The sequence below is a fragment of the Harpia harpyja genome, chromosome 14 (assembly GCF_026419915.1).
Source record: "Harpia harpyja isolate bHarHar1 chromosome 14, bHarHar1 primary haplotype, whole genome shotgun sequence".
Classification (NCBI taxonomy): domain Eukaryota; kingdom Metazoa; phylum Chordata; class Aves; order Accipitriformes; family Accipitridae; genus Harpia; species Harpia harpyja.
Window position 1 is genome coordinate 18,045,391 of NC_068953.1, and position 14,234 is coordinate 18,059,624.

The following is a 14,234-nucleotide window of genomic DNA, read 5'->3' on the forward strand; positions in this document are numbered from 1 at the left end:
TACACTGTTAAATCGGTAGAGAATGTGACTCCCCACACAGTTTCAGCAGCTTTAAAATTCCACTATGCAAGAAGACTGGGATCAGTATGGGGGACACTACAGCACTGGCTGGCTTCCTCTGCCATCCGCTTACAGCAACGGTCAGATGGTGAGGTCAGGGTAGGAGGGTTAAGCAGGCAAATGGATAAAGTGGCTCTTTCTGACTTTCCTTGTTTACCATGTTTTAATTGAGAGAGTTCAGAGATGACTGCCCTGGGAGGGTTTCTTAGCTTGCAGGAGGTTGTCTTCTGTTGAACAGACTGCAGGGTACCAGGATTTTGCCTTTGAAGCCTGCCAACATGAACTTGCTTTTGGCAGAAAGTGCTGGTGGAATGTCAGCCATCTCCCTGTCCTAACTGGCAGGGCTTGGAAGATCAGGTCAGGGCTTAGGCATTACAAGAAACACTAATGTTTCCGTGGACTTGAGTTTGGATTAATAACTTAAAGGGCCAAATGTTCAAAGGGCTGGCTTCCAATTTTACACTGGTAGTTGAGTACAAGTACAAAATTATGGGCAGAAAATCACAGATAATTTTTTTCCAAGCTGACCTTTCTGAAAAGGAGGCAGCAATTATTGGTATTTGGGCACTGTTTCAGCAATGTTTTTAGGTGTTGTTAATGTAATATTTTCATTATATTTCTGCTGGACTATTGATTAAATATGCAATTACTTAGGAAAAAGAAATTTAGTATTGTAATGAATAATATCTTTTTGGACTGGTACTTGTGCTTTGCACAGGCATGCATGGATATTGTGTTTGTGCAATTACTGATAAAAAAAGTGTTTGTGCAATTACTGATAAAAAAAGTGTCTGCATTTCTTTGTGTGCTGATGTTGATCTCATAGAGTGGATGGGTAATGCCAAATGTGTTTATACATTGTTGCTTCAGTATCTAATCACTTTCCAGTTTGTAATATGCTTATTCTTAAAGCACCTGGCAGGTTGATCAGTCCTCTTCCCCTGTTGTCTGTGGAAGATTCTGAGACTTTGAGAACTTGTATGTCTTAAATTTCACCTGATGCTTCAAAGCCCAGTGTTGTATGGTGATTGAGTGCCTCTGAAGGCTCAGAGCTAGCCTACAGAAAATACTAGATGCAGAACTTGGGTGGAATTTGAGCTACCTCAGTCTAGCCACTTGCTAACCCAGTGTCACGCCTTAAGTCTTTTGACAGTATGATTTAAACTCAGGTCCTCTGAATCCTAGACACATACACCAGCCTTTTTCTTGATAAACCTATTTCGTTAGGCATAACTAAACTAATTGCCTAGAGTGCTTGCCTAGTGGCACGACTCTGTGGTATTTTGACCCAGTTTTCCTCTGAGAGCACTGAAGGAACAATCCTGAGCTTCCAAAAATAACATTTGATAGACTGAGAAGAGCTTACTTCATTATTTATTTCTGCTTTGCTGTAGCCCAGCTCCCAATGACTCCAGTGGAGTCAGCTTATAAGAGTGCTTAGCACTGAAGCAGATCTTCAGACTTCATAAGATATCCATGGAACTGTAACAATGTGCACTGTAGCAATTGCAACTCACACTGATATATTTTAGAGGTTAGAAATTTAAAGCAACTTAAGAGATTTGGACATTTGGTTCCCATTAAAATCAGCCCCCAACCTAGTTTTGGAAAACTGAACAACTGTGGTTCAAAGAATATAAGGGAGAGTCATGAGGGCACTCTAGCAGTTAGGGCCCCAGTGCATTTATCCAGTCTTTCAAAGAAAGCCTCTAAAATTACATCTTGGGAAATTGAATTAGTTCCTTTATTTTTACTGAACAGCACCTACTTCACTGAATGATGTAGCAGAGGTGGCTGCTGCTAAGACTAAGCAAACAGGACTCAGGATGTAGCTCTTCATACTTTTCCTTGATGACTTCCCCATAAACTGTGAAAATCTCTAAATTTTGCTTTTATTCTTTTTTTTCCCAGGTCATGTTAATAACTGAAAATACCATAGAATTGTTTAATTTTTCACTCCTAACATTCACTGTAACTCCAGCCATGAACTTCGGTGGAGCAGCAGAGGAGCATGGTTAACTTTCATAGAGAGCGTAGAACAGTTAAGGTTCTTGCTTACGTTTATTGGTATTCTCCTTATGGCTAGAAGGACAAAGTTAGAACAGACTTGTCTCCATTGTATGAACTGAAGTGTAACATAAGATCTTAGTTTTGTACATCTTCTTGGTCTGTTCATAGCTTGTGCCACTGCTGGGATTGGCCTCTTCAAGGAACTGAACTGTACAAACTGGTCCTGTGGTATGAGCCTGTGAGCCTTCACAGGATACTGTGAAGGAAACATGCTGAAAGTCAAAAGCAGTTGTGCTGTCCTGGTCAGCTCTGTTTCTCCCCTTGTCTATGTCACCTCCAGGTGACAGGAAACTTATGTCTGGAAATGGTATCGGGGACATTTGTGAATAGTAGTGACTTCTGTATCTACTCCAAGTATATCCAGCTATTGAACTGCCTTCTTGAAATCACAGGCAGAGATGCACACAAACCTTAAAGAGAGCAGTGCTTAAGGAGAACATGGAAAACTGAATATATGACTGACAGCAAGGGTTTTGTAGCACAAATTATAGACCAGTTGTTTTGCCCTGCATGTAAGGGGTAATATTTTGCCCTCAGTACAATGACTCCTAGAGGCTTAAATAGACCCTGTTAACTGAAATATCATCTTTTGTTAACAGAGGCAGCTTCTTGTCTACTGTCTTCCCGCATTAATCGTGCAAGATGTCAGTAGAGGGAATGCAGCAACCCAGTGCATAGTCTGGCGTTTCTGCTAGTTCTTCTATCACTTGAATTTCTCTGTGCTCAGTTGATAAGAATCACATTGTCAGTGCTTTTGTATTCAGTACCTAATCCTTCCTGAAGTGTTTATCTGTTTAAAACAGCTTTAAATTTTCATTAAAAACAAAACAAAACCACAACCTGTCATTGGCAATATTTCTGTTGGTCATGGCAACAATTTTTAGAGGTGACTAGCGAGTTTGAGTGGCTTAGTTCTTGACTGCCCAGATTAAAACAACCTGTTCTTAGCATGCATTCTGAGCTCTGCATATTATTCAGCCCTTTCATGGTATCTCAAGTTATTAATCACAAATGGAGGCATCCAAAAAATCCTGATCAGTTTTGAAACTCTTGGCCTCATTTAGCTTTCATAACAGCTTGTTTCTAACAAAATCTGATGTAGAGCCAAATGAAGTGTGTGTTTAAATGATCCCTTGCCTAAACTATCATGAAAATTTCAGATGGGATGAGAAGGAGGAATGCCACAGAGGGCAGCTTGTTGGAAGCTTGCTACTACTTAGAGACTAAAATAGTGTAATCAGCAAACACTCAGTCACTTTAATGCTTCTTCAGTGAAATCCAACTTTTTGTTTTCTGGCTTAACTGTTCTCTTGCATTTTCCTCAGTCGCTCACACACAAATACTAGAATACATTTTAATTTTGATGCACCTAGATTTTTCTATTTGGTAGAAACTATAATTAAGAACAGAATTAGGGAACCTCTTGATGAATATGATACATTTATGAAGAATCAACATGGCTTTGTAAAGGCTTCATAAATTGTTAAAGCTCTTTGAAGTAAACATGTGGATCAAGAAGATCCAATTAGATTTCCAGAAGGCTTTTGCAAGGTCTTTCGTCAAACTTCCTGGAAGAACTGAACTTTCCTATTGGGATGTTACAGAAGAAAAAGTCTATATGTAAACAAAATGTTGTTTATATGATAGGAAATGATAGGAAACAAAGTCTGAGAATCAATGATTGATTTCTAACAGAGGAGCAAGGAGTCATCAAATGAAATTGAGGAGGCAGATAGAAAAATGAAATATTTCATACAGTATGTGGCTAAGGTGAGACCATCACAGGATGTTGTTGACACTAAGATTTAAATTTAGGGGATTGAAATTTACATTTTAATGGATAAAAAATGATTAGACAGATTATTGGAATAGAATCCATCAAATGTTATTAAACACAAAGATACCACTGGTGGCTGAGGATGTCGCAAAGTTGCAAATTGCTGGAAGCTGGAAGAGTTTAAAAGGGAGGTGCTACTATCAGCCATCTTCTTACACTCTTTCCTAGACACTTGTTACTGGCCGAAAGCAGGATAGTGGTCTTTGGTCTGATATAGCACAATTATCTTACGGTATGTAATTGTTTAGAATGGTTTATCTCATTTCTGTATTAATTTGTTTCCACTCCCCCAAACACACTTTCTTTGACACAATATGTTTTCTGTTTTTCTAGTTGATTGCTCACAGGGCCAGGCAACTTCCAAAGAGCTTTCTTCTGCTGTCCTGTTAATGTGCTGTGTGTCTTCATGTGCTGATAGTCTGTAAAAACAGGATCCATTAGGAATTTTTAGCACTTTGAGGTAAGACTTTTTAACATCTCTCTTTGCATTGCATGGAAGTTTGTGGGAAAAATTCAGGCTAGGTTTATCAACTGCATATACATTTAGACATCTAAAGGAATGACCTTCCAAAGTATATAAGTATTTAAGAATACTGCATGCTAGTGAAAGTCACTTCTGTAAACATTTTGCCTAATTACAGCTGGACACCAAATTAGGGGTTTTTTGCCTGGCTTAGAAGTCATTTCATCCCAAATTTAGAGAGAAGCATTCAATTTAGCACTTTGTCATGGACTGGAAATTCTGTTTGAATTTCATGTCAAAGTCATGTTATGAAATATTTTATGACAGAAATGTCAAAATGAAATGTTTCACTACTTCTGCCCCTGAACAGGAAATTCTCTAATGGTCATTTTTAGTTAAATTTTCTAGTCTGTCAGCCAAGGAAGCAGAGGAGAAATTTAATCTGGGGTTTTGGTTTTGTTTTTCTTTTTATTCCCAGCCACTTAAAGTATACACTAGTCCTCTTTCACAAGAGTATTATCAAAACCAGGTTCTCAACACCTAGAGAAAGTTTAAGAGGATACTTCCTTCACCCAGCAAGGATTCTTCAGGGTCTTATTTTCTCTTCATGTAGGTTCTCATCTTGTGAGGTACTGTCATCCTCAGCTTGTGTTGTACTAACTGCAAAATTGAGTAACAGACCTGCTTCTGTCCACACTCTCATGTACTTCATCCAATTTAAAGGTTCATCTGCATCTTCTGGTCTCTTTGCAAACCCCAGCACAGTTTCCTCAACAAAGATTTTTGTAAAGTGAATCCACAGACAAATAAATCAATGACTTGCCACCTGCTGGTTTTTCTATAGCTAAGATTTGGGGCTTAACAGTGAAAGTGTGTTTCCTTTCTTTTGTGATGGAACCAGTGACCTGTATTACTACTGTAGGTGAAATACTGAAATTTATTAAAAAAGGAGCAAGGTATGTGAAAATGGCTTAATGAGTAACAGATATGTAACCTAATCACTTATAATTAACAGAGTGAGACACTTGTGAAAAATCACCAGATTGTATTTTGGATTGAAAGACCCTCTTTCTTGCCAAATTGTACCTAAGTTGATTTCTTTCATTCCTGAAAAGAAAAATCAGGCCTGGAGACATAAAAAGTTAGAGTCCTTCACACAGAGGACTTATATGTAATTTATTTTCTTGTTGAGCTTGAAAGGCTGCCTATCCTTGGGAGAGTAGCAGTGGCAGACACTGGAAATGTTTATATAGTTTGGCTATATCTTTAACGAAGTTAAAGGCATCGTACCCCTGAAAGGCTGATGCTGCCTCCTTGGAGAATATGTTCCAAACGTTAAATACAATGCAGGAATGTAGTATATATTATGGCGAGCAATAAAAGCTGAAAAAAACCCTGTATTAGATGTTATTACTGGATTCTTTTTTGATGTTGGTTTTTAATATATGTGCTCCTATTTTTAGAGTTTTATTCTGAATCTTGTAATAGCAACCATTCCATTTTGGTATGAGGTGTTTTCTATTAACAGTGATCAAAGTGAAATATTTAATTTCAGTTAGAAAAGAGACACTTGAGATGAATGAGGTTCTGCTGTATTTGGAGAGTTGGATGTTTCTGATATATGATCTGACTTACAAAGTTAGAAAATTAATTGCACAAAGCAGTTAATTTATAAACAGATAATAAAATAGCATTAGCATTAAAGGTTTAGAAAACAATTTTGAACCTCTTTCAAATACATTGCTTATAAATAATTCTTTGGTGTTTGTTTGGTTTAAAAACTAAACTGATACATTGTTTTCTTAAGAACAAATGGAGATCTCTGAGTACTACAGAATTCAAATATAGGGCTGCTTTAGTTAAATGCGAAAAAGCTTACTCTCTTTAGGTAGAAGTCAGGCTGTCTTTCTGCTTCTAATTTAGGGATAAACCCAGGCTGTTGATGTTCTCAAGAAGTTAACAAACTGAGCACAGAACTCGGTTTTGATTTAAAAACCCCCTCTCTTAAGAATTGTATTTCCTTAAGCAGTTTTTGCCTTGCTCTTGCTTTGAACTTTTCTGATGATTAGAAGCAGGCTTTCCTTTAGTCCTGTTTGTTCAGTCTTGCCATGTATCAAAGATGTAGAGAATGAAGAAAGGGGGTAGACTGCAACCTATACAGTGCTCAGAAAAACTTGTCCTCTGTACTTTGGTATTATTCAAATGGTAGCTAGTATAATACGTTAAAGGCATCTTTTGAAGATATTTTTGTTAAAGGGCTGTCTGTCTTTTTGTTGAGTGTCATACTTGGGTAGTTGACATCTATTAGTACCTGTTATGTTAAAAGAAAGTTAATTCTTCTCTCAAACAAGCTCTGAGTTTTTGAACATTAGGTTTGTTGAACTTTTGTCCCATGAGCACTTGCAGGTCAGCTGTTCAAGGCACTTTTCCTCCATGGAGAAAAGTAGTGTCTAGGACAAGTGTAGCGAATGCCTTTTCAATAAACAGAACTATCTCTCATGGCCTTGTCTTGTCAGCCCTCTTAATTTCCAGAGTAAGCTTTTGCGTTGTTGCCATGGGACTTTGAAACAGTCTGCAAGTAGAGAATGGTCACTCATAGACTTAAATCCATTTCATGAGGAACATTAACATTAAAGCATGTTAATTAACATTAATATGACTTACATGGCTTAAGACCTATCTTTGGGTTTAGCAGAGCTCTAGGAATAATTTAAAAGATGAGCTATTACTCCATTGGGATCTTGACTTCGAATCCACTAAAGGCAATGGGTGTCCTTGAACTAGCTAAGAAGGCTTTGAATCAGGAGGTAATTTCAGATCAACTTTCCTGGCTATCCCTGGGCTGTTCATTCTGCTTTGTGATGACTTCTTTATCTTGGGCTGTATATCAGTGCCATGCACAGCAAACCCCTTAACATCCCTTTTGCTGTTCTGGACCGTAAGGCAATGAGCCATGTGTTTTTTAGATGATCATATGAAGATTCAATCTATTTTTAGGGCAATCTTGTTGCCAGGAATAATTTATGGGACTTTTGATTTGAATGGTGGATTATGTGACAATGTAAATGCCTGAAATGGATACTTAAAAATATTTTTACTGGCTTAATGTTTAACAGATTAACACCTCTGAAGTAGTTACATTTAAAAGCAGCTTTGTATTTCCCATCTATTTTGTATTTTTGTCTGATGTCATTGGGGACCTTTAGGCAAACCACTAGAAACCATGACTTTGATTTCAAAGCCCCAAGTGAGCAATGAGTAGGTATAAGTCAGTACATTTAATAGATGAACTGTAAGATGATGAAGAGACCACACCTAATGAATTTTATACAATCTATTTTGAACTTCAATGCAAATATTTTTATTTCATGTTTAGTGTTCTGCATAATGTGACCCAATACCTTGACCTCTGTCATTCCAAGTGATTCCTCACCTAAGAGTTGAAAAGTGAATTGATTTTCCTTCAGTCATGTAATAAGCATATGTCTCTAGATCTAGCCTACATATTGACACATGTAAAACCCATTTAAATAAATCAAAGGGGGTATTTGGGTATTCTTCCATTTGCCTATAGGCTGATGGAAGAATAGATTGTTTTAATACCTCAGTTATTTATTTTGTTGGTACAGACAGACAGCCATAGAAATGATCAGTATCAGAAATGTTCTTTGGAAGAATCATTGGGGCTATCAATCAATTGGGTAGCTTAATCATCACAGTAATTGGTTTTAGTAGGTTTAAACGCATGAATTCCTTTTAGAATGCATTTGCACTTTTTAAAAATTTTACTGTTTAGTTGATTGCTTTTTCAAGTATTTCAGTTAGTAAATAACTCCACAGTATTTGGATTTGCACAAAAGCAAGGATGAAAAGGCCTAGAAGGATGTTTTCTTCAAAATTGTCTTTAATGGCTATACTTTCTTTTCTTTACATAGATACAGCAATGATGGCACATATGCTATTCAAGTGGATTCTAAAAGGGCTTATTCTGTCTTTTCTGCTCAAAACTGCTCTGTCCCTAAACCCAGATGATCCAAATGTCTGTAGTCATTGGGAAAGGTAATGTATAACATGCCAATTTTTTTTTTTAATAGCCGTTTCAGATTTTTACATTTAAAAGGCAAAATAAGAGCCATAATTTGCTAAATACCACCCTGCCTCACAAAAGAACATGGATTTGCATGACAGAAATAGTACTTCTGAGCGACTTTGAGGATTTGGATCATCCCAAAGAATTGGTTCTAAAGCTAGAGCTATAGACCACATACCCCTCTGTTAGCTGTCTGCTCAGCTGTACTTTGGAAAGCTCCTCCATAGTTTCAGCTAGAGGACTGCAGAGATGTATTTTCATTTATCATGGAGAGACCTAGAGAAATGCTGGTCTTGTCCAGTCTTGTTTTTTTCTGGTTGTTGTCAAGCAAGACTATTAAATATTTCGACTAAGTTTTAAGCCCTTCCTGCTGCAACATGCATGCTTATTCTGTATGTCCTGAACTTTGTGGCTGTATCTGCCAAATTCGTGTCAGCATCAAAGAGTATCTGCATGAAAGCACTGAGAATTAAAGGCCTTGGTAATTCTTGTTCTCTCTATTGTTACAGTGTCCTAGTCCTAAAAGTGGATCTGTGCAGGAGAGTTCTGAGTACATAGAAACCCACTAACTTTGATAGGGTTCACATTCATGCAGGGTCTGTTTGCAGAGGCTAAAGTTCCTGTACTCTTAAGTTTAACTTTTGAAATTTCCAGTTCTGTTCTGTGGTTTAGTTCCACACAAATATGAATTACTGTACACTTTAACAAAGTAAACCCCTTAACAAGAGCAAAAATGGAATCATACTTTAATGGCACTATGTTTTGATTTTAGAGGCCTTAATTAGAGAATTAACTGTTTGTAGGTAACGTAACTGCAAAGCAAAAACTATACAGGAATAGGATTTTGCAGTCTGTGTTACGAGGTGAAGTGCATTCAGAGCACAGGAATAAAATATTGATTTTGTCTGAAGAAAGTCAGCAACCTAGAGACCCAATCAAGGAGAAACAAAAATTAAATACCAAAATTGATTTGTTGTACTGACCAAGATGACTTTGTTACTTAGATGTTAATAAATCAAAGGGAAAAGATTGTTAGGGCAATTGCTGGATAACAAACGGGATCATAAAATAATAATCAAGATTTGTGAGTGTTACTGTTTTACATTAATAATGAACAATGTAAATATTTTACATTTTGGCATCAGTGGAAGTAAAAACATTACTTGTCAAACCCAGCAAACTGGTAGAGGGCAAAAGCAACATCTAGTAAAATCTTGGCTTGTCTGGGAGGGGCACAATAAGCAGGGCAGTAATAGTCCAGTCTTCGATTTCAAGCCAACCACACTCTCCAAGCAAATATTTTGGTATTACCTTACGGGTGCAGTCTCACAGGGCTTAATCACATCAGCAGTCCCACTGATGAGAAGGAAATCACTTCGAGGATTAAGACAATCAATATAATGAATGACTTGGAGCATCTAATTCCTGGGTCTTGACCCTACCAAGAATGATTTTGGTATCATTCTCCAAAGCTATTGTAGATCTGATAAAGTAGAGCTTGTTTCCAGATCAGAACCTGAGATTATGAGTCTCTGAAGCAGTGCACATACTTACTATAGGGCAATACAATGTTCTAAAATGACTGACACTAACAAGTCAATGAGATTTGTGTTCCTATATAATGTGAAAGGCCCAGACACTTTCAATGTAATCATAGTAATTAATATAGTACCTGTTGCATGAATAAGTAGTGTTTTGGGAGGGAGATTGCTGAATTCTTAGTATCATTGGAGCTCTGTGATTTCTAATCAATTTGCTCAGTTTTTGTTTATATCCATCCATTTGTACAAAGGGAGGTAATCCCATTCTAACCGTACATCAAAGTGTTCCAAATCTAGATACCAGTTACCTCATGTTACAATTTTCAGTTAGTTCTGAGGTTATTTCTGCTACAAATTAAGAGGATTAAATTTGTGCAGCAGAAAAATAAACACTCTTCAACTTTTACAAATGTTCCTATTTGATTGGTGCACCCAATATATAAAGTAATGGTGCTGCTTCATCATAAAAGGAAGTGTGAGCATCCCATGATGCTGGTAAAATGCAGCAGTGCTAAGTTAATATGAGCTCTTATTAGCATTGCAGAATACAAGCAAAAATTAACAGTCCTAGGCAGGAAGGCAACTGAGACATTTTAAAAACCATGAATTTTAGTAACATTTGTTTCTTTTCCAGAAGGGAATGGTTTATTACTCAGACTGAAATCTCTATGCCTATTTTAGTTATGGAGCCCAAGTTAGAAACTTTTCCAAAATTTTCAGGAAGAGCTGTGGTTGAAGAAAGCCCTTTTCTGGTTTTTGGTAATGCCCAAAGTTTCTAAGATTATTGATTTAATTATTTTTCATACTGGAGCTAGATGAATAGCATATACAGGGAACTGAAGATTTTTGTGTTGCAACAAACAGCCTTTCACTCTCTTTCTTTGTCTATTCCCAGCTATGCTGTGACAATACAGGAATCTTATGCTCATCCTTTTGATCAGATCTATTATACAAGATGTACTGACATACTGAACTGGTTCAAGTGCACTAGACATAGGTAAGAGCTAATCCCCAGAAATTTTAGTTTTATTTTGCCTTTTTATCTCCTCACATACCTTTTATTTATCCAAACTTTTGTGGTACTCTAATCTAGATATGTATGGAAAGATGTATTTTAGTACAATAGCCAGGGTGTTTGGCATTCTAGGGCATTGATTGAAGTAGAGAGATTTTTGCATGAAATTTGAGTGAGATCGGTGGTAGTCAGTCTCTTATGGGGCCATTCAGGAGCATGCTTCCTTGCCATTCACCAGCCATGTGATTGGAAGTGTTTATTACATGACCAAACATGAGCAACTATCTTTTCTGAGTGATCAGTGCATGTCCAGGTTTATGGTAGGAAGTCCCTGCAGCTCCTAAATTGTGAAGAATCAGGCACTTGAGGGATAGTGATAATTAGAAATGGATCCATATTTGAAATACTGCACCCAAATCTGTACTGAAAACCAGGTAGAATGAGGATGGGTCCATTTCTAGCACTGAATGAAAGCTGATACCAAAGAGTTAATTTTTCCCAGGCTGCAAGATATCGCTGTTATATTCATTCTGATTCCAAGGAGAAAAGTATCCTAATAAACATCCACTAATATTCGCAATCTTTCAAGGGAGTTTTAGCAAGCTAATTTGTACCTTTCATGCATTCAGTAGCAAGAGGTTGTTCAGCACCATCCCAGTCTGTCTGTGGGGTTTTGCTTATGTTACAATGTATGGTTACAATGTATGGAATTGAACACAGATGCAGAGCTTTCTGGACTGTTGTATAGATTGAAATGCAGCAGAGTAAATTTGAGCAATTTATCTAACATGAGGGACAATAGATTTGTTCAATTTAGGTAATTTCAAATAAACTAACATGAACAAAGCTCTTTTGAAGTGTTTGCTGTTAAATATTCTCTGTTAAATATTCCTTTTCTAATGTGGTATCATTGCTAATGCTATGAATAAGTCTAGAAAAGCTACAGAATGCTTAACACCTCTTAATTTTTGTGGACTACATATTGTGGTGGGGAAAACATGCTTTAAATACAGAACTGGGACTATAATGTCATTTTGCAAGGCCTTGGAAGGGTTAGCAAGTAGAAAGAAATCACTTGGGGTTAACTTCACATTTTGTGTATTGACAGCAGTTTCCATTGTGGTAATTTCTTGTGTAGCACGCTAACACAGTGGTCTCCGTAGAAGATTCTGTTAATTCCATTGATGATAGCTGACCTTGCTGATATGCAGAAATGAATCATTTATTCTTGAAGAAGCTCCTTGCCCTTGCTTTAGGATTGGGGAAGTGTTTTAAGATAGCAGTCCTAGGAAGGGCTACGGTGATTGACTGTCATGAGTACTGTGTTTATAATACAAGTTATATTTCAAGTTTCAAAACAAGTATTGATTTTTTTTTATTGTGGCTTTTAATATCAAAAGCTTTCATGCATTTTAAAATAATTATTGAATGCTATCCTTACTATAATTTAACACAAATATAATTCCAACAGTACACATGGATTTTCAATATTGTCAAATGGCTTTCTGTCTTGCAATTTAGAATAAGTTATAAAACAGCGTATCGAAGAGGACTGAGAACTATGTATCGGCGAAGATCTCAGTGCTGCCCTGGATATTATGAAAGTGGAGACTACTGTATACGTATGTACAGAGCTTTGATTCAGATATGACAATTAAAAGCAATTTTTGGAGGAGCTGTAGACAAATTAAAGATGTATTGCAGTAGTAATATGACAGGCTGATTTTCAGAGCTGCTCAGAACCTTCGGGTTCCACTGATTTCAGTTAGAATTACAGATATAGAACGTTTCAGGTCATTTCAGGTATGTGCTTGAAATGCTTATAGTAAATGCATATAGAAATGCAGAAGTAAAATTTTGCTGAAATCATTGGAGAGGGAGTGAATCAAGTTCCTGAGTGCTTTCTTTAATCACACCTTACTTTGGGGAGTAATTTATGCAAGTATGACCTAATGTTAAAGAATTAGGGGCACTGAGAACACTCTTAGGAGTAAACTATTACATAGTTTAAGGAGCAGTGTAAAGTTTCTGCCTCTTAACTTTGAAAGTTCTTACTTCAGGTAAGAACAGTTAAAATCTCACTGTGTTTCACATGGTTCCTGTCAATAATTTTGCTCTGTTTAAAGCTTCGCAAATGCCAGAAGAACCTTGTCCTAATTGCGCTGTATAAATAAATAAAAAGCTCTGGAGTGTGTTAGGTCAGTCTGAGAGGGACAAAAAGCAAAATGGATCTTTCAGCAACACCTAAAAGCATTGTTAATTAAAAATGTCCTGTATGTTAACGTCATGTGTTTTCAGTATTGCAGCTTTCTAAGTATTCTGAGACAGAATGCATGTGCTACACTTTGCTCAAAAGGAGAGTGGAGCTGGGGATCTCTTGTCTACATCTTGTTAGAATGGGATTATGACACAAGAAAATACAAGAAGGTTTTGGACAGCATCAGAATCCAAATTTTATTGACAAGTTTAGAATGCCATAGAATAATTTAATTGTGAACATGATACAAGTATCCAGCTAACTTTAAATATCTTGACACAGTGCTTTAAAGCTATTTCTATCTAGTTCTGTCAGTGTTTTTATCTGAGTACCTATATTGTACTTATATTGTAATATATGAGCACCTTAAAAACATGAATGGACCCTAATCTCATTTTAAATTACCTTTATGCCAAACGGTTACTTTAAAGGGGCTTTGGACTGTGAAAAATTACCAGCCCTTTGAGATAAGGCATTAGAATTAGCCTTATTTTACCGAGAGAGTAATAATTTGACCTTTTGAAGTGCGAAGTGCTGTTACTCAAGTCCTGAAAAACATTTCATGTAACCTATTGTCTTTGCTAAAATCCTTCCTATATTAAGTATGTTCTTATCTTTAGATTTCTCAAGTGTCAATATCGTTTTAGCAGTTGTTCCACATACTTTTATTACCAGCTTGAATTTTGTGACTCAAAATCCTGTCTGGCACAGAACATATTTATTTTCACTTTTCCCTCTGCAATCTATTGATATTTTTATTTTTTATTTTTTAATTGCCATACTGGGTGCAACAACAGGAGATCTCTGCAGACTTTCTGATTCTTTGAGGAATATTAACATTTATTTTAAAGTGCTTTTTTGTTAGTATTAATACTCAAGAATTCTGCTGCTGTCTTTATAT

General features: G+C 36.6%; 1 protein-coding gene across 8 annotated transcripts in view; it reads left to right on the forward strand.

The window, feature by feature from the left end:
- Positions 1-14,234, forward strand: part of MEGF11 (multiple EGF like domains 11) — a 293,615-nt gene that overhangs the window by 70,624 nt on the left and 208,757 nt on the right. For all 8 annotated transcript variants that reach the window (XM_052807167.1, XM_052807164.1, XM_052807170.1 and 5 more), the window contains exons 2-5: positions 4,301-4,427; positions 8,366-8,489; positions 10,957-11,058; positions 12,598-12,698. In XM_052807167.1, the coding sequence (XP_052663127.1) occupies positions 8,374-8,489; positions 10,957-11,058; positions 12,598-12,698 (319 nt within the window). In that variant the 5' untranslated portion in view covers positions 4,301-4,427; positions 8,366-8,373. The remainder of the gene's footprint in view (positions 1-4,300; positions 4,428-8,365; positions 8,490-10,956; positions 11,059-12,597; positions 12,699-14,234) is intronic.